Source organism: Heterostelium album (genome assembly GCF_000004825.1).
Source record: "Heterostelium album PN500 unplaced genomic scaffold PPL_scaffold10, whole genome shotgun sequence".
In the NCBI taxonomy this organism is placed as follows: Eukaryota; Evosea; class Eumycetozoa; order Acytosteliales; family Acytosteliaceae; genus Heterostelium; species Heterostelium album.
This window is the reverse complement of record NW_008805072.1, coordinates 1,027,259-1,047,077: the sequence shown is the minus strand read 5'-3', so window position 1 is coordinate 1,047,077 and position 19,819 is coordinate 1,027,259. Positions and strand designations below refer to the sequence as shown.

At 32.6% G+C, this 19,819-nt stretch overlaps 6 protein-coding genes across 6 annotated transcripts; 4 read left to right on the top strand and 2 right to left on the bottom strand.

Moving 5' to 3' along the window:
• Nucleotides 1-118: 118 nt before the first annotated feature.
• Nucleotides 119-454, top strand: PPL_12436 (uncharacterized protein; the record flags this gene model as incomplete). The annotated part of the gene is made up of 1 exon (XM_020583168.1): nucleotides 119-454. One exon carries the CDS (start codon nucleotides 119-121, stop codon nucleotides 452-454), a length of 336 nt encoding a protein of 111 aa, XP_020429355.1.
• A 1,765-nt stretch (nucleotides 455-2,219) lies between these two features.
• PPL_12435 (uncharacterized protein) lies at nucleotides 2,220-3,493 on the top strand (the record flags this gene model as incomplete). Its single annotated transcript, XM_020583167.1, has 4 exons — nucleotides 2,220-2,627; nucleotides 2,824-2,895; nucleotides 2,995-3,228; nucleotides 3,281-3,493. 4 exons carry the CDS (start codon nucleotides 2,220-2,222, stop codon nucleotides 3,491-3,493), a joined length of 927 nt encoding a protein of 308 aa, XP_020429354.1.
• A 293-nt stretch (nucleotides 3,494-3,786) lies between these two features.
• On the bottom strand, nucleotides 3,787-5,044 carry CSN6 (COP9 signalosome complex subunit 6; the record flags this gene model as incomplete). The annotated part of the gene is made up of 4 exons (XM_020583166.1): nucleotides 3,787-3,915; nucleotides 3,981-4,174; nucleotides 4,290-4,610; nucleotides 4,723-5,044. The coding sequence occupies 4 exons, from the start codon at nucleotides 5,042-5,044 to the stop codon at nucleotides 3,787-3,789; spliced, it is 966 nt and encodes a 321-aa protein (XP_020429353.1).
• A 714-nt stretch (nucleotides 5,045-5,758) lies between these two features.
• On the top strand, nucleotides 5,759-9,728 carry top2mt (DNA topoisomerase II; the record flags this gene model as incomplete). The annotated part of the gene is made up of 3 exons (XM_020583165.1): nucleotides 5,759-6,591; nucleotides 6,678-8,587; nucleotides 8,674-9,728. The coding sequence occupies 3 exons, from the start codon at nucleotides 5,759-5,761 to the stop codon at nucleotides 9,726-9,728; spliced, it is 3,798 nt and encodes a 1,265-aa protein (XP_020429352.1).
• A 51-nt stretch (nucleotides 9,729-9,779) lies between these two features.
• Nucleotides 9,780-13,499, bottom strand: PPL_12432 (PHD zinc finger-containing protein; the record flags this gene model as incomplete). The annotated part of the gene is made up of 3 exons (XM_020583164.1): nucleotides 9,780-10,035; nucleotides 10,115-12,849; nucleotides 13,437-13,499. 3 exons carry the CDS (start codon nucleotides 13,497-13,499, stop codon nucleotides 9,780-9,782), a joined length of 3,054 nt encoding a protein of 1,017 aa, XP_020429351.1.
• Nucleotides 13,500-18,075: 4,576 nt separating this feature from the next.
• On the top strand, nucleotides 18,076-19,743 carry gtaK (GATA-type transcription factor; the record flags this gene model as incomplete). Its single annotated transcript, XM_020583163.1, has 1 exon — nucleotides 18,076-19,743. The coding sequence occupies one exon, from the start codon at nucleotides 18,076-18,078 to the stop codon at nucleotides 19,741-19,743; it is 1,668 nt and encodes a 555-aa protein (XP_020429350.1).
• Between the last annotated feature and the right edge of the window lie 76 nt (nucleotides 19,744-19,819).

Sequence of the window (19,819 nt, the reverse complement as noted above, 5' to 3'; positions counted from 1 at the left end):
ATAGAGCTTTATATTTTTGTAAATAGATTTATTATTATTGTTTTTTAGATCGAATATATTGTAGCAATAGGATCAAATTATATAAGATAATATAGATATTTAGATATATAGATATAGAATGTCATCAGGAATTAAATCAGTAGCTAATGCATCAAGCAAATATTGGAACAATGTCTACTTCCCAAATATGAAGTTGGCTGTCACCAGACAAACACAAAAGACCTTCCAACAAGATAGAAAACTCATGTTCAAATCGGATTGCTCAGTTGGAAAGATCGATGTAAAGAACTATTTGAAAGCAGTATACGATGTAGAAGTACATAAGGTTAACACTATCAATGTTCAAGGTAGAATCAAGCGTGGTGCTACCAAACACGCATACAAACAAAGCGATTACAAGAAGATCATCATCACTGTAGATCCAAAACAAGTCGAACCATTAACCAGAAAATAAAAGAGTCACAACAACATCATCATTTTTAAAATAAAATAAATAATAATAGAAAATCGATTATCGAAAGAAAGAGAGTGCTTTTGTTTTTTTTTCACTGCGAGATTCATAGTGCAATGAAATGAAACGAACGAACGAAAGAATCAATGAGAAGTTAAGCAATTATTGTATAACAAACAACGTTGATTTCAACTTTTCTATTCACTTTGCAAACATAAATTCCAATGAAACTTGAATGTCAAAGTTTTACATAAGGATTGCAGAGTACGTTGGCAACCAAAACCATCCTTTATTTTATTTTAAAGATTAGATATATATCCGCAAATATAAACTATAAAATTGGATTTAACAAAAAAATGAATATATAAAACAAGATATTACCATTGACTTTTCTTTATTTTTATCAATTATTGGGGTTTCAATTGATGATAAATACAGTAACAACTTTAATAAATTTTAATAGATATTCAATATTGAAACAAATTTATTTTAAAATAATTTTATAAAATAAAGGTTCGAATTTTCTTTAGAGGTTTTGACATAGAAAGTCAAGAAAATCTCGTAGTAAATCTTTTGTGCAAAAAAAACATGTTCATCAGATTGTTAAATGACCACAAATTTCATAGGAGACGGTGGTTGATACCATTACTATTTAATATCATCCAACAAAGTCGTAAAATAAAAAATCCAAAAAAATGAGCAAATTTACAAAAATACAAAAAAAAAGCCTAAAGTATAAAAAAACTGTATAAAATCAAACTTTTACTTATTCCACAAATTAAAAACTCCACAAAAAAACTATTAATTATTTATATATTTATTTATTTATTTTTATTTCAATGTATGTTTATTAATTCAATCATTCAACCAATCTATAATTAAATTTCAATTTTTCAATCTAATTAAATTTTACGATTGAATCGTTGTCAACACAAAAAGATATTAAAATTCTAAATATCTGTTGTTTTTAAAAAAAATCGCATTTTTTTTTTTTTTTCATTTTCTATTTTTATTTGACCAATACAATATAATTCAACAATTGTATTGAATCAAAGTGTGGCAAAGAAAGAAAGTTAATAATAACATTAGTATTAGTATTAGAATTTCGAATTACTTATTTATTTTTTTTGATATAATAGCAAAGCACACATACAACTACCTTGTTTACACAATTCAATTTCAATTTTTCAAAATTTGTAATCAACCCACTGCTACCACTACAGTCTAACTATAAATTGTCTTCCAATAAATTTTCGAACAACTTTATCATAGTGTGTAGTTACCACCCTCCTATTTCGCATCAATCAAAATCCAAACCAAACTAGTAGTTTATAATCCCACCCACTACATTTACTTTTTATAAACATAATATAATACACCCTCTTTCTCATTTATATATGTTTCAAACAATAGAGTTATAAACTAATATAATTTATTTAGATTTTTTTTTCTTTTCAAATATTTATTAAGTATATATTGTTGTTGTTTTATTATTATCATCAATATTGTTGATTTCATTAGCAGTTCATTGTTTTTTCGTTGTTACCTTATAAATATTAACCATCTTTTGGTTAGATATTAATTTTATAATCGACATATATCAATTCACTCATTCACTCACTCACTCAATCAAATTATTATATTTATTTAATTATCAATATATTATATACTTGCTCAATCAATCATTTGTATATTATCAAATATTTATAACATTAGATTACATGTTTTAGTTTATTATTATTATTTTATTTATAAAGTACAAAACAAAATGGATGGAAAATATTCTAGTACAGAAAGTGGTTATAGTAATAGTAGTATGAATGGATATTCATTGGAAGGGACGAATACGGATCGGCACCATCATCCTGCATTCACAGAGCATCAGAGATTGATATTACATTTTGTATTGTTGGCAGGTTCAATTCTGACGCTACTCGGTACTGGATCGGTTCTTCTAGCATATTTAGTTCAGTATTTCAAAAAACCACAATTCAAAGAGGAAGGTGCCAAAATGATCTGTCTGATAACACTGCCCGGTTTTCTAGGTGCTTTCTTTTGGTTTCCATGGCAACCGAAAACCAATGAATCTTTTTGTCTGATACAAGCCACAGGAATTCAATTTTTTGAACTATCTTCATTGGTTTGGTCATCTTGTATAGTTATTGTTTTTTTAAAAGTAATTTGTATGTCTCATATCTGATCCTATATGTTTAGTCGACGAAACAATTTGTTATTATTATTATACTTTCCAAAAAAAACACCATATAATTAATTCTTATTTCATAACTATTTTAAACAAAATTACAAAAAGATGATAGGAAAAGAGATCATATATTATTACAAAAACCTCAGGATAATTTATTTTTTAGTAGAACGTTGTATTTCCATATTTTCAGTTGGGGTATTCCTCTGGCGTCGGTGCTTCCATGTCTGATGTTGCATTTGTACGGTCCTACACCGGGTCCGTGGTGTTGGATTATGGATCCAGGCCTGCGGCTTATCATCTATGCGGCGGGCGGTGTTATCGTTCTCTTCAATGTCAGTGTCTACGTGGTGTTGCGTGTGCAACTCAAGGATCGCGAGGGCTACGATGTCATCACCAAGCGTTTCTTTGGCTTCATTTTCGCGTCGCTCGTCTGTCAGGCACCGTCGCTTGGCAATCGTATTCAAAACTACTTGGATCCTACGAACCCAATCTTCACGCTCTACCTTGTGCAAACGATATTCCAACCGATTCAAGGATTCATCAATGCACTGATCTACGGGCTGATCGACGAGTACTTCTGGGGTGTCTATTCCGAGGTGTTTTGCTGTCGTAACATTATCAAGGGAAAGAAGACCGGTGTCAACATCCGATCATCGTCGTCAAACGCCAACGAGAAACAAGATGAAAATTCACATTTAATCATCGACTATGGCGAAGGTAGTCAGCGTTATCAAATCGAATACAGTATCAACAAAGACGATTCCATCACCGACAGTAACTACTATCAATCGATAATGAGTCTGGCAAGAGATAGAAGTGATAGTTTCGATCGTTAAAAAAAACAACACAAGACAACACCAACTAACTAACAAACTAACCAACCAACTAACTAACTAACTAACTAACTAACTAACTAACTAACTAACTAATCAACAAATGATTATTAATAAAGTGTAAAGAGAGTTAAAAACATAATATATATATGAATAATATGTATATATGTTTTTATGTAAATTTAAGTTAATCACAAATACTACTTTCTATTGGTAGAGAATATTAATCTTTTATTGTTTATTCAAAGGTTTTTCTTTATTTTCTTTAACTTATTACTATTATTGTTTCATATTAATTACATAAATAATCTTCTCTTTCCTTGTTTCTCATGTGAAACGAGGTATTTATCGATTGATTCATTCAAGATAGATGAACTCTTGGTAATACCAGCCAAATATGTAACAAGTAATACATCATTGAATTCCTAATTAAAGTAGATTAATTTGTTAGATTTGAATGGTATATATGAAAATAATATCTAATAGTTACTTGTAAAAATGATCTATTGAAATCTTCGTTGTTGATAGTTGGAAGAGTATTACAAAGACTAGCAACTTGTCTCATGATACCGTGATCGTATGGAATAGTCTTATCCTTTACACCCTGGAGATACTTACGCAAAATCTTGACACGAATATTCATCATAGAGAAAGCATTTTGCATTGTGAATAAATGTGTTGTAACTGTATATTTATATATATATAAAGTTTTGAATAAATAAAAGTTAGATAATAATAATAATAATGATAGTTGTTAATATATAGATATAAATTTGCAATTATATATATAATAACATACGTGATGAACCTTCAGCACCTGATGGAGTTACTTTAGCAATATGATTAACACCGATACGTTCAGCTTCACCAGTTTGGATCTTATAGGTTGTCTTTACAAAGAGGATGGCAGGTTGTTCGTTAACGATGTGTACTTCCGATTCGTATACGGCAATCGGTAGATCCTTGGCATTGAGAGTGGCAGCGGTGGTGTCCAACATCAAGAAGATTGGTGACTCATTCAACTCCATGATTTGCTTGTGAATGGCAAGATCCTCTTGGGTAACCTTTGATCCGGTTGCATACCATCCCAAAATCTCATAAGTTGGGAATACCTTTTTAACTGTTTAATAAATATATAAGCCAGTAAGGCAAGTAAGTGAGTAAGTATATTTTAATGAATTGAATCAATTAATAAGCAGGTGTAAACACATTAACTAAACTAACTAACATACATTGTTCATGTTTCTTTCTTAAATACTCTAGATCCAATAGTTTGGTAGCGGTGAGTACCAATTCGAAGGAATTGAATATTTCGATGTTTCTACCGTTTTGTTGACCGGTGAGTACACCAATGACACGTGTGGCATGATCTGTGTTGGTTTGTTCGACTTTGGAACGTGTAAAGTGATCACTTATATTGATGATAACCAATGGATGAAGATCTATTTGAAGTCCAGAGGCTGCGCTATTCGAACTCTTTTCCAACACCAATTCATTTGCTGTTGTAACTGTTGTTGGTGCTGTTGATTGTGATGATTGTGATGACTGTGACATCTTTTTTTTTTATATCTTTAATTAATTAATCTACTACTATTATATTTTACTATTCAAAAAACTATCTACAAGTATATTTTCAATTCAAATTACAACAACACAATTACTCTACAACAACAATTATTAAAAAAACAAATAACAAACTTCAAAGACCCAAAAAAACTTAATTGGAACTTGCTCAAAATTAAAAATTAAAAATAAAAAAAAATTCATAAATAAAAAAAATCAATGATCAAATGATCTATGAAATAATTGAGAATTTAATCATTGTTGTGATATCATTCATATTTGTATACAATTTATCAAGGAGAGTATATGATTGTAGAGCTATTAATTGATACTATTATCAATTATCTTTGTTTTGTGGTCGAATAATATTATTTGTTTAATGTTTTATTTTTGTTAGTTTGATGTTATAAAAATAGATAGCATCTTTAACATCTTTTTGTTTTATATTCTGAATTGTTTATTGATTTGGTATCAACTCTAATTTCCTGGAATTTATAGATCCTTAAATTTGACAACTAATAATTATCTTTATGATGGATGTGTTGTGTTTTTATGGTTTTTCATTTGAAATGCTTTTTTGTGCAAAACGAACTAATTAAATCTGATTATTGTAACACCATACTTTAAATTTACTATTTATAAATATATTGTTATTATATAGTTAGTATATCATTACAATAAATATATATAAATAGATAGATAGATATGGTTTCAAGATTCATTCACAAGTCAACAATTGTCAGTGGTTGTACAAGAGGTGGTAGTTCAACCACAATAATATCATCACCTTCAAATCAACTATGTAAACTATTAAATCTTAATATCAACAACAATTCAATTATATTATCTACTACAACCATATTGAACAATGACAATAATAATAGTAATCAGATTCGACATTATTCATCAACTACATCACAAAAATCAGGTGGTGGGGGAACTACAGCGAGCAACACCAAAGTTGCAAAATCCAAATCGATTGAAGATGTATATCAGAAGAAGACACCCACTGAGCATGTATTGTTAAGACCCGACAGTTACATCGGAACCATTCAAACCATTGAAGATGATATGTGGATGCTTTCTAAATCAATTTTTGGTAGTACAAAGAATGATAGTCAATCTACATCGTCAAAGAAGTTAAAGTCAACAGATTCTACAGCAACAGTAGCAACAGTGGATCCTTTGTATATTCATTCCGTAAAGGCTAAATATATTCCTGGACTATTAAAGATATTCGATGAGATTCTAGTCAATGCAGCCGATAATAAACAAAGAGACAACACGATGTCCTATATCAAGGTGGAACTCGACCCGGTGTCTGGGGTATTGTCAGTGGAGAATGATGGTAAAGGAATACCGGTGGCAATGCACAAAACAGAGAATGTATACGTACCAGAGATGGTCATGGGAAATCTAATGAGTGGATCAAACTTTAACGATTCCGAGCTGAAAGTAGTTGGTGGTAGAAATGGTTTCGGTGCCAAACTTACAAACATCTTTTCAAAACATTTCAAAGTTGAAACCTATGATAAAAGGTAGTTATTATAATTATTATTGGTTAGATTAGTTGGATATTATTATTAACAATACTTATTTTTCAATCAATCAATCAATCGTTCAGTAATGGATTGAGATATTCACAGAGTTGGAGTGATAATATGAGTGTTAGACATGATCCTATAATAGAAAAAGTTAGATTATCGAGTGAATTTACGAGAATAGAGTTCAAACCGGATCTCGAGAAATTCCATTTGAAGAGTTTGGTTGGTGAAGATATTATTTATTTGATGGAGCGTCGTGTCTATGATATTGCAGGTTGCAATCCAGATATCAAAGTGTCGTTAAATGGTACACCGATCAAGTACGACTTCCAATCGTATGCAAAGCTGTACGAACATCATCTCAGCAGATCACAAGAGAAGAATCTATCGAATCCACAGGATAATCTCACATTTGGACAGATTGGAGATCGTTGGAATATCGGTATTGGAACGAGTGACACCGGTCAATTCACTCAGGTCAGTTTCGTCAATAGTATCAACACGTTGAAGGGTGGATCACATGTCAATTTCATTGCGGACCAAGTCATTCGCTACATTGCAGAGCGAATCAAGAAGAAACATCCGGATTTGGAGGTGCGTCCAATGAATATCAAACATCATCTCTCGCTGTTTGTCAATTGTTTGATTGAGAATCCATCGTTTGATTCTCAGACCAAAGAGACACTCACAACCAAACCAATCAATTTCGGATCCACTCCGGAGGTTCCAGAGAAGATGTTGGAACAGTTTGTCAAGCAATCGAAAATCATTGATAAGATTGCTGGTTGGGTGTTGATGAGACAACAGGCAGAGTTGGTATATCAGTCGTCAACTCGTACCTCGAAATCTACACTGGCCAAAAGCATTCCAAAGTTGGACGATGCCAACTGGGCTGGTGGTCCAAAGAGCAGACAGTGTACACTCATTATCACAGAGGGTGACTCTGCCAAATCGCTTGCCGTTGCAGGTATGAGCGTGCTCGGTAGAGATAGATTCGGTGTGTTCCCACTCCGTGGAAAGCTACTCAATGTAAGAGATGTCGCACCCAAACAGCTGCTTTCCAATGAGGAGATCAACAATCTCACAAACATTCTTGGTCTTTCTCACAAGCGGCGCTACCACGATGAACAGAGTCTCTCTGAGTTGAGATACGGAAAGGTGTTGATTATGACTGATCAAGACAACGATGGTTCACACATCAAAGGATTGTTTATCAACTTTATTCATTACTTTTGGCCAGAGTTGTTAAAGGCCGATTTCCTTGAGGAGTTTGTCACACCCATTATCAAGGTATCGAAAGGTGCCGATAGAAAGTCATTCTTCACTATCAACGACTATCTCAAATGGCAACGTTCACTTCCCGATCAATCATTGAAGGGATGGAATATCAAGTACTATAAAGGTCTGGGTACCAACACCTCAGCAGAAGCCAAAGAATATTTTTCGAATCTAAAGAAGCATGTCATCAAATTCAAGTGGAACGATGAGTCTGACCATTTGATTGGTATGGCTTTCAACAAAGATGCAGCAGACAAACGTCAACAATGGTTGATGGCAGCCGATATGACACAATCGGTTGACCACTCCATTAAGGAGCTATCGTATTCCGATTTTATCAACAAGGAGTTGGTACATTACAGTTGGGCTGCTAATCACCGTTCCATTCCATCAGTGATGGACGGATTGAAACCAGGTCAGCGAAAGATCCTCTTTGCCTGTTTCAAGAGAAATTTGACTCATGAAATCAAGGTTGCGCAACTCTCTGGTTATGTTGCTGAACACACTGCCTATCACCATGGTGAGCAATCACTGTCCTCTACCATAGTAAAAATGGCACAGGATTTCGTTGGAAGTAACAACATTCCATTGATTTCACAAGGTGGTCAGTTTGGTACAAGATTGATGGGTGGTGACGATAGCGCAAGTCCTAGATACATCTTTACAAAGTTGAACCAAATTACAAGATTAATCTATAATGATTTAGATGAAGGTAAGAAGAACAAATTAATCGATTCAAAACTAAACAATATGTCGAAAAAGAGTACTAATTGATCAATTAAAATTGTTAATATTTAGAATCATTGAATTTCTTGGAGGAAGAAGGAGAATCAATTCAACCAAGTTATTATATTCCTATCATTCCAATGATTTTGGTGAATGGAAGCAGTGGAATCGGTGTTGGTATGTCCAACTCTGTGCCATTGTACTCACCAATTGATTTGATCGAGTATCTATTGTTGAAGTTGTCGAATCAGAGACAAATGAAGAAATTGATCCCATGGTATCGTGGATTCAAAGGAAATATTGTGATTTCTGGAAAATCATTCAAGACCAGCGGTCTCATCAAGATCACCGGAAGAAATTCACTCTCGATCCGAGAGATTCCAATTGGAAAATGGACATCCGATTACAAGCAGGTTCTAAATGATTTGATTGAACAAGACATTATCAAGTCATTCACAGAGGAGAATACAGAGAATACAGTAAACTTTACCGTTAGCACTACCTATGAACAAATGGAGAGGCTGGAGGAGAGCACAGAGAATGAACTACTCTCTCTCTTCAAGTTGACTTCTTTGGTTCACCCGAATCTCACACTGTTTGCGCCAGACGGCACCGTAAAGAAGTACGAGTCAGTGGAGGAGATCGTTGATGAATTCTACGGTGTGAGACTGGATGCCTACGTAAAAAGAAGAGAAAACATCATGAAGAAACTTCAACAACAAATCGATAAGCACAAAGTCACCATTAACTTTATCCAGTTGATTGCCAGTGGAAAGGTCAAGATTGGTGGTGTTTCAAAGGATAATGTTATCAAGGATCTCGAGGCAAAGGGATTCCACTTGGAAGGAAATCAACAACCAGAAGAGACTTTCACCTATTTGTTTAATCTGCCAATTCTAGAGATGACTCAAGAAAAGATAACAACTCTAACCAATCTTTACACAAAGAAGACCGAGGAATTTAATGCTATTCAAGCACAGACCGCAGACAATCTTTGGAAAACAGATCTTTTGCAACTACGAGATGCGCTATTGAAAGACGCTTCCTACAAACGAGAAAAAGAAGTTGTGGAAATCGCTCCGAAATCAAGAAAGAGAACTACCAAACAAGATGATGTTGATGAATAAAAACTATAGTGGCACTATATCATGCGCATTTTCGATTTATTATTTGTTTAACTATTTTTGTAACTGTACAGATTCTATATATCTTATACACTCGGCGAGATCAAAGCAATTCACTATTGGGAACTTCTTTGACATATCGCCTAACAATCGATTCGAAGTCAGCAAAATGGTGTGTCTATGGATGAATTGCATCGCTACTGAAATTGTTTTCGAAAGTGTTTCCATTGGACTCTTTGGTGTATCTTGAGATATATTTAGCATCTTATTATTTAAATGTGATTGTATTTCTTCTATTCTTTGTTGTATACTAATAAATTAATTAATTAAAATATGAATTAATACGAGTGTAAAATTATTATTATTATTATTTTTTGTGATATACATACTTTGATTGTTGTGATATAGATTTTAATTCATCATAGGCACCTTTAAATATTTGAATAGACCATTGTTTCCCAACCTTCCTCAGATTCGACAGCAATGGTATCAAACGTTTGAAAAGTAATTCGTTTTCGATTAACATATTATAGTCAACTATAACTATTCCGTTTTGAGGGAACAGTATCGAATTGTTGTTGCTAGTAATATTGTTGGGTTGTAGCTTGTTCAGCCTCGAAACCATCTCCACCAGATATTCGGTACCCTTAATAAACTGTACTTGTTCATTGGATTTATATTTGGCGAGTTGTGGTAGTTGTAGGAATATTTGTTTGACAGCACTCGGTTCGATAACCAGTAGATTAGAGTCGGTCTCCAGAGTGTTTGAAGCTTGAGCACCCCCTTCAAGTAAAGACTTGACTAGTTGAAGCGATGGATACTCATCTCCATATCCCAAGAAACATATATTCTTTCCTTTGAGTGTTGATTGTTGATTAGCTGATGGAGGTGATGTTGGTGATGTTGATGATTGTTGTTGTACGTGTGTGTTTGATGACTTTAAAGGTGGTGGTTGTGTTGATGATTTGAGTGATTGGGGTGTTGGTGGTGATGACAGAGTAGTTGAACCAAAAACAATTCCAAACAACATGGTGCTGTCGCAACTCCATCCGTAGAGTTTGCTTTCATGGCTTGTTATTTGACGTGAAAATATATACAAATTCTTTCTATCGGATACCTGAAGTGATCCAACATATTCATTTCGCTTCATCTTGAGAAGGAAACTGTAGTAGGATGACGAAGCTTGTTTTTGTCCAGTGGCAACACCATTTCCATTGATCATATCTTGCTCGACTGTCGGTTGAATTAGAAGCAATGGATGTGGAATCATATGAATGTTGAGGATCGGTGCAAGAATCGACTGTTTAATCTCCACTGGCAAAACACCCAACTGGCTCTTTTGGAAAGAAAGACTATTGGCAAACTTAAAGTTGAACTCAATAGAATTCAACTTTATAATATTAACCATCGATATAAACATCTCTTCGAACAACAATCTGCTCTTTGCCAGCAAATCATTGACCAACTCACTGCTTCCATTGGTCTGACTATTGTGAGTGTCTTCTAGATGGTTGTTGTTCTGTTCCTTCTTGATATGGTTGTTGGGAGGTAGTGATGGTGATTGTGAGGCAGATGATTGTAGTGATTGCTTAATAGGTGATGATGTAACTGTTGGTTTGCTTTGTGATGTTGGCGTTGTTGGTTTACTTGAAGCAGAGTATCCACCACCCAAATCCCAAGATATATTAAGTGGATTGATGGTAGCCGATGCTTTACTGTTTGGTACCATATCTAGGATCGAGAAGGAAGCGTCGACTTCATCTTTGGAACCTGATCTCAGTAGTTGCGATCCAATACCATTGTTCATTGCTGGGCTTTTTAGAATCTTTTTGTCATTGATGATGCTTGGCTTCTTTAGATTGGCAACTGTCGGAAGAGGTACTGTCGCATTACCATTATTACTACTTATATTGGTCTGTGAAGTGGAAATGTTGTTGTTGTTGGCGGGCGATGTTGTTGGTAGTTGATTTACACTGTTGGTATTTGGATTGTTAGTGGGTATTGAAGGAGCAGGTGGTTTAGATGCAACTACTTGTGTTGGTTTCGAAATCGATGGTTTCTTTAGTACCATCGATGATGGTTTCGATGGTATGCTATTTGAATGTTGATGTTGTTGAGGTGGTGATGATGTTTTGTTTGCTGGAGCTGCTGTCGATTTCGATGATTCCTGTTGTTTAGTTAGCTTGTCATCGTTGTAGGTAGTGTTCATCGTTGGTGGAACAACATTCGAATGATTTGTTGGTTTTGTAGAGCTTATGGGTGGTGATGATTTCGGTGACTTTGGTGATTTAGGTGATTTGGTATTAGTTAGTGACGGTGACGATGTTGTTGTTGCTGTTGATTTTGACAACGATCCAACAGCATTTGTATGTTCATTGCCACTTAAATTGTCTCTGGATGTCGATGATGTCGATGAAGATAATAAATTTGGTGAGGATGTTGATGAACTGCTCATTTTCTTTCGCTTGATCAATGCATCTAAATCCTCATCGTCTTCCTCCTCGTTGTTAAGATCGATATCTGTGAGATCGCCGAATCTGCAGTGATCGCAAATCCATTTGCCTTTGGGAACTGATGTCAGCTGGAATCTAAGACAATACATATGATAACCACGATCGCAACCATCAGAGTCACACAACAGGATCTTGTCTTCGTCTTTTCCCTGGTTACAGTTACTGCAAGTCAGATTATTGAGATGATCGTCATCACTATGCATTGAGTCGTCACTGTCGCCGGAATCGTCATCAGAGTCGCGGTCCTCCTCAAAGTCAGATTCATCCTGTTCGATTTCACCGTCGTCACTGTCTTCATCTATATGATTAGCGCCACTGCTATTCCTCGATTTCTTATGAAGTCGGCGGTGTCTTCTTTCGTTCTGTCCACTTTTTCTATTCTTTGTACTGTCTCTATCTCTGTCTCTTTCTCTTCGTTCGGAACCACTGCTATTGATGTTGCTACTGCTACTACTGCTACTACTGCTGCTGCTACCGACACCATTGTTGTTGCTACTTGATGTGTCATCGCTGTTGCCTGTTCTCTGTCGTTTCAGGGATTTAGAGATTCTGGCAATCTTTTCAAGACAATCAGGACAATTCCACTCACCTCGCGGTACTCTACTCAACGGCTGAGGCAGACAATAAATATGATAATAGAAGCTGCACCGCTTACACTTTACCATCTGAAAGTCATTCTCATCTTTATCACATTGTGCGCATGTCTATTGGCGATCATCAACAACAACAATCCACCACATCCATGTTTACAAAAGAATAAAGAAATAATCAAAAAATAATTTTGAAATGAAATAAAAAATGTAAAAGTTGGTTGGAATTGAAAAGTGTTTATTTTTCAGATCAACAACAACATTCCATTAACATTTACATTTTTTTATTTTATTTTCAATTTTGAAATGTTTTTGATTAAAAATTTATTATTTTATATTTTTAGTAAATAATAATAATGGGAATATAATTAAAAAAGAACAAGAAAAAGAGAAAAGAGAAAAGAGGAAAGAGGAAAGAAAAAGAAAAGAAAAAAGTTAATAAAAATTAGTGTTTATAATTAAGATTGAAAATATCTTGAAAAAAAAAGATCAGATGAAAAAAATTTGGAAAAACGACATTGGAAATGCAATTTTCCACTGACCAAACCAGATTTTAAGTTTTGATCAAATTAAACGTAAAAAAAAGTTATGACTTTTCTGATACCAACCTTAAAATCTTCTTCATCATCCTCTTCATCATCATCATCATCTTCATTATCTTTACGTTTCATTCTTATTAATGATTAATCTTTATAAATATATGTTTAAAAATAAGTTTTGAGGGGGTTTTTAGGTCAAAAATTAAATATATAATGGATTTTGACCCAAAAACAAACAAAACTATAAACTAAATTATAATTTTCAAAACCAAAAATAAATAAACAAAGAGTAATTTGATTGATTTTGTGTGTTTTTCAAGCAGTTGAAAAGTTAAGTTATTTAGAGAAATGACAAATTATTTAAAAAATTGAAAAACAAATTATTTTTTTTTTTTGTTCTTGACAATTGTTATTGGAATGTGGTTATTGTCAGAAAAAACAAAAAAAAATGTTGGTATAAATATTTGTTTATTGTTATTGTTTGTTATAAAAGATTTATTAGATATAGATTATTATTATTTGTGTTTATTATTATTTTTTTATTTGTATAAATAATAATATTATTATTATTTTATAGTTTTATTTGTTTTGGACTTGTTTGTTGTTTTATGAATGGCAGTATTTATATTGTCGACCCAACAAATTGAAAAAAAAATATAAATAAATAAATTTGATAAAAAAAACTTTTACTTGTTTTTCACTCTCTGAGTTCAAAAAATGAAAAAATCCATTTGAGAGGATTTTATTTTGTGTTTTGTTTTTTTTTTAAAATTAAATTATTTCTTTATTTTTTTGATGTTGAAAAAAATTACTAAAAACCTTGGTGACCCACTCACAAGGAAGGCATTTTGTGATAAAATCTAGTTTTTATTTTATTTTATTTTTTCTTTTTGCAAAAGAAAACTTTTTTGTTTTTAGATAATTGTTTTATTTTGGTACACTTGAAGAAGAGTAGAATGAATAAATAATATTTAATGTATTTAGTATCAAGCTTTCTATAGAAATTTTATTTTTATTGTATATCATATCTCCATTTAAAAAAAAAAAACAAGAGAGAAGAAAATAGGAAAAAAAAAACTATCTTTTCATGAATAATAATTCAATTATAATATTAAAGATTCTTTAATTTTATTTGATTAATATAACTTACCAGATATTCAAGAATTAAAAAGTTTTTCAACCATGTTAGAATAAAACAAAAAAAGATTGATTGATGTAAAATTGGCGCTTTAAAAATTTGTTACCGCCTGATTGGTATGGCAATTATTGTGGATCTATACTTGAGGAATTTATTTCTTATACCTGGATAAATAAATCTATTTCATCCGCATGTGTTCAGTAAAATTGCATTCAACCAATTCACCACACTTTTCAGAGTAGTACTACTGTTTAACAATCAATCTAAGCTTAGAAACAATCAATCTTTGTTTGATCTTCTTAAATATTTCGTTGTCTTGTCTTTATTCGCAATGTCAATAGCAATTATTGATTTCAGATAAATACGGTAATTAAATTATTAATTTATTGTTAAGAAATACTCATTGTGCGTTAGTTGGTACGAACGTTTTACCTCAAAGATGTTACTAAAAATAGGTTCAACTTTTTAACAATGATAACACAGTACAGTGTTAATCAATCAATATATTGATTTCATACTTTTGATTCAATGATAATCTGGAAGTAGAGGATTACATATTGTAGTGGCTAATCAAACCAAAAATCTTGATTTAAATTTAAACAGAGTTGTTATTGGGTGATTTTCTGAATAAGGAAGGATTTAATTATTATGATAGACATGAGTGAAAATGTGGATAAAACTTTATCTTATCCAATTTTATACAACTTTTAATTTGGAAATAATAAAATAATCAAACTTGTTTTACTATAAATACAAAGGGTTTAATTAATTGTAGTGGTCATTAGTGGAAAGTGTTTTTGATTCACAAATCAATATCTCTAGTGGAAGTTGAAATTTGAGGTAGATCAAATAAATTTATCTACGTGGAAATATAATAAACAATTACCATACGTATATGATAATCTGTTTGATGATGTTAATGATGATGAATTGTAATTAGAAAATATCGTTGTATAGTTAATTTAATCAATAAACTTGGTAGAGGAGGTGTAGATATAGATGGAAATATTGTCAATCCCTCCACAAAACGAGCTACACTAATACATATACTTTTTGATTGATTCCAATTTAAATGGGTATCGAAATATAAAAATTTAAAATCTAAATTTATATTTTGCCTTTATTCAGTAATTTATAGAGGATAGGACAAATCAATTCTCTCTAATGGCAATCCAATACAAACTGTTGTTAATTTTGCAGATGTTTTGTTTGTTTTGTTTTGTTGATAGATTAATTTACGTGTGCTAACTGTAAGTTGTGCAGCAGTTACAATATCAAAATGTGTTACTGGTAATGCCATCATAAATGGATAGCCAAAAGGAAAGCTGACTAACCAACTTGAGAGTGGTTGGTTGTCCTTGAACACTACATTCTTATTTATTATAGAGTGTCCTAAAATTTTAAATTGGGTTTTTGGTTTAATTTAATTTAATTTGGTAGTGTTAGTGGTACAATTATCAACAATCATCATCAACAACAACATCATCATCAAAAACATCATCAAAAATCAACAACAACAATAACAACAAAAACAATTGTATAGAAAGAAATAACAACAAAAACAATTAATATTAGCTACTCACTCAAATAAAAATCACTAAATTCAAAGTTTGTGATAGACACATTCAGAATATATAAATCTGATACATCAGTTGATGAGTGGAATGATGATATATATTTATTAGTAGAAACAAAATAAAACAAGAGTAGTAACATCTTCAGATATTTCACTTGGTTCACCACGATCCAGTCCTTTTCCACTACTCAAAGGGTGTTGGGGTATCATTTTTTTATTATTACACTTGATTTGTTGGAGTCGGCGACTCTAATATTAAGCTATATCTAAAATCAATGAGTATATATGTTGTTGTTAGTGTTTCAATATTCCTGCTTACTGTTTACTCGGTGTTTTCGTTTAAATAGAATCACTATCAACCACTTAATTATCACCCAAATTAATAACGATCATCATCAAAACCAACCAATTATAACTTCCAAAAATAAAACCACATAGATGTGCTTGATCATTTCAAGAAATTTACTAAACAAGAAAATGGTGGTGGGTGGTGGAATGAATATCATTAATGGTAATCGATGATATGTATTTATACATATATGTATATATACATAAATATAATGAAACATTAGAATTCTAATTAATTGATTGCTGGGTAGTAGGAGGGTTGGTTGGAGAGTGGGAGGGTTATTAATGGAGAGATTGAAAGCGGGTGTGTGGTGTGTGGGTGTATGTGCTACTGTTTTATTGTTTGTTTATCATTCAGCATCACAAGTAACACGATCAAACCAACAACAATATGCGCGTATCGAATCGAATAGTGTGAGATTTAATTTTGAGAAGTGTAATATGTATAGTTGTTATAATAATATCATATTAATCGAATAGATATGTCTATAGTCATTCTCGATTTTATATAAAAAGATGATAAAGTTGATGAAGTGTTTTTTTGTGTTGGCGCTTGTTTGTTTTAATAATATAAAAATTGTTGTTGATGTTGTTGTTGTATTTAATAAATCTTGATTGGTCTATATTCAGATTTAAGATATAATTATATATTGGTTGTTTCGAATCTCTCTCTTTTGTTGTTGTATACATTGTGTTGTTGTGATATAAATAATATTTCGAAAAAAAATAAAATAAATAAAAACACACTCATTGTTCTTTTATGCATCAATCAAACACACATATCATATTAAATTTAATCTTAAATAATTTGAATCAATAAGTTGTTGTTGTTGATATTATTATTATTACTGTTGTTATTGTTATTGTTGTCTCTTGGGTGCTCAAGGATGAGAAATGAATTTTCGTATTTAACAACAAACAAGTGAAAATATCAAAGTTTGATCACCTAAAATTAAAATCATGATATACCACTCGCAACTGAACTGTCACTTGTGATCATAAAAAACATATTTTATTTTACAGACAAACACACACACACACATCATGATTGATCAATACACATATATTGAGAAATCCCCTAAACTGTAGTATTATTAATTTTATTATTAGCTGTTTTTGTTTGTTGTTATTGAAGATGTCTGCTTCTCGAGTAACTGCTACTACGATTATAATATATATTTTACATAGTGTGTGAGTGGTGGTGGTGATATAATAATAAAATACCATGTTTCATAAATAATATCTGTGTGTGGTTGCGATTGTTAATTTCTTCTTCTAGACAAGTTGGATGACTGAGGAGTATTTATATGTAGTGGTGAATTAGTAGAAGTTGTTGTTTAATTAAACAAAGATGGTGAAAAACCACCTGAAAATCAAAATCCCCACCTAGCCATGATCAACCAACTCTTCCCCTTCATCACATCAAGCAAAACAAAACAAATATTGTTGTCCAAATTAAAATTATTAAAAATATCATTTTTTATTTATATATTTAACATCAAGATATCGTGCAACAACAACATCAGCTGACAACTGTTTAAATGTTTTATTTAAATTGTCAATTAATAGATTCAATTTTTATTCTCAATTAATTAAAAATTATGCTCCTTTTTCTCGTATTTCTATAACTATAGAAAATTATAAAAATGGAAAAATATATGATTGCATCCCCACAACCACAATCATCTGCATCGCTATCTTTTTCACCTATATCACCTTCCAATAATGGTTTGGTAGGACACAAGCCATATTCTTTGAATTATTTGGCTGATTCCGCTGTTAACCTAAGTAATAATAATCTTAATTATAAATATTTGTCTAATCCAAATTCAAATAACAATTTCAATCCAATGATTTCCAACAATAACAATTTAAATTACTCAAGTAACACCATCTATCAACAACAACAACATCAACAACAACAACCTCACCATCAGCAACATCATCACCAACAACAGCCACAATCAAATCCACAAAACAACAATCTATCCAAGAGTCCAAATTTACTTTACAGTATCTCAAATAACAATGATCACTATCTTTTAACTAAATCTTCAAGTGGAGGTCATATTGCTAATCCATACTCCAGTACCATTATTCCAACTGTACCAAATTGCAATGGTCAGGTCAACCAGCCACATCCAAATCAAGTACCTTCTTTGAGCCCCTGTGGATCACCCCAGAGCTCCTTCAAATCTCTTGCTACCATAGCCAATTCTTCTTCAAGCCACTTTTCGCCGACAACCTCATCAAGCTCTCTCGTGCCTTGCCTAAGCAAATCAAGATCCAATTCAATTGACTCTGATATCCTCATCGGTAACTCCCTTCATTCGACACCGGTAATGCCACCAGCTCTCCACATTTCATCATCACCAATGCACCATGGACAAGTTCCACCACAAGTCCATCTTTTCAATTATTCGCCATCCAGCTCTCCGATCCCATACTACTCCAGTGGACAACTCTGTCCAGTTTCCCCACCTTTTGGTTTAAATTCACATAATGGATCCGCTACCAACGGTAACCACCATCACACACCACTAAACTCGAGTGCGCCTTCTGTCCTTGTTGGCCATCACCAACATGATCATAAGCAAAATGAAGATACCTCTTCATCTCCTACACCACCATCGATCATTGATTCTGGTGCTATCCTAGAGTGTTTTATTGAGCTCCGAGATCTTGGATCCTCCATTTCCAAACAATCCAAAGAGTCGATGGTAAACGGTGATTTTTATAATGGATTGGAACGAATCAAACAAACGCTTTCCACTCTCATCAACAAAGTGGACAGTCTCGATGGATCGATGCAAAATTTCATCCAGAATGGTGGAGATTCTCGTATCTTTGGAAACAACGATGAAGGACGTGTTCCAGTACTCACCAGACCACGTAGATTCAGAAAATCCAAGGTTAAGAACAAGGAAAACTCTTCTGATTCCCTCGACCTACTGGATCCCTCTAAACAAAAGAGAAAATCAACTGAGCTCAAACACTGTACCTCTTGTGGAACAACATCATCGCCTGAATGGAGAAAGGGTCCAGCAGGTAATCAATCTTTGTGTAACGCATGTGGACTTTATTTCGCCAAGTTGGTGAGGAGAGAAGCTTCACTTGCTTGGAAACCACAGAGCGTAGTTAAAGTCAATGATTTGCTATGTGTTGGTAACAATGCAGCCAACAACAACAACAACAATAATAATCCAAATGGCAACAACTTGAACAATAACCATCAACAACAACAGCAATCAAACAACAATACACAAAACAATCATATCGACTCCCAATTAATTATCTCCAATTTACAAAAATAAAGAAAAAAACAAAAAAAAAAAAAACAAAACAATGGAATTATATAAATTCCATGTGTTTATGTATGAAACAAAATGT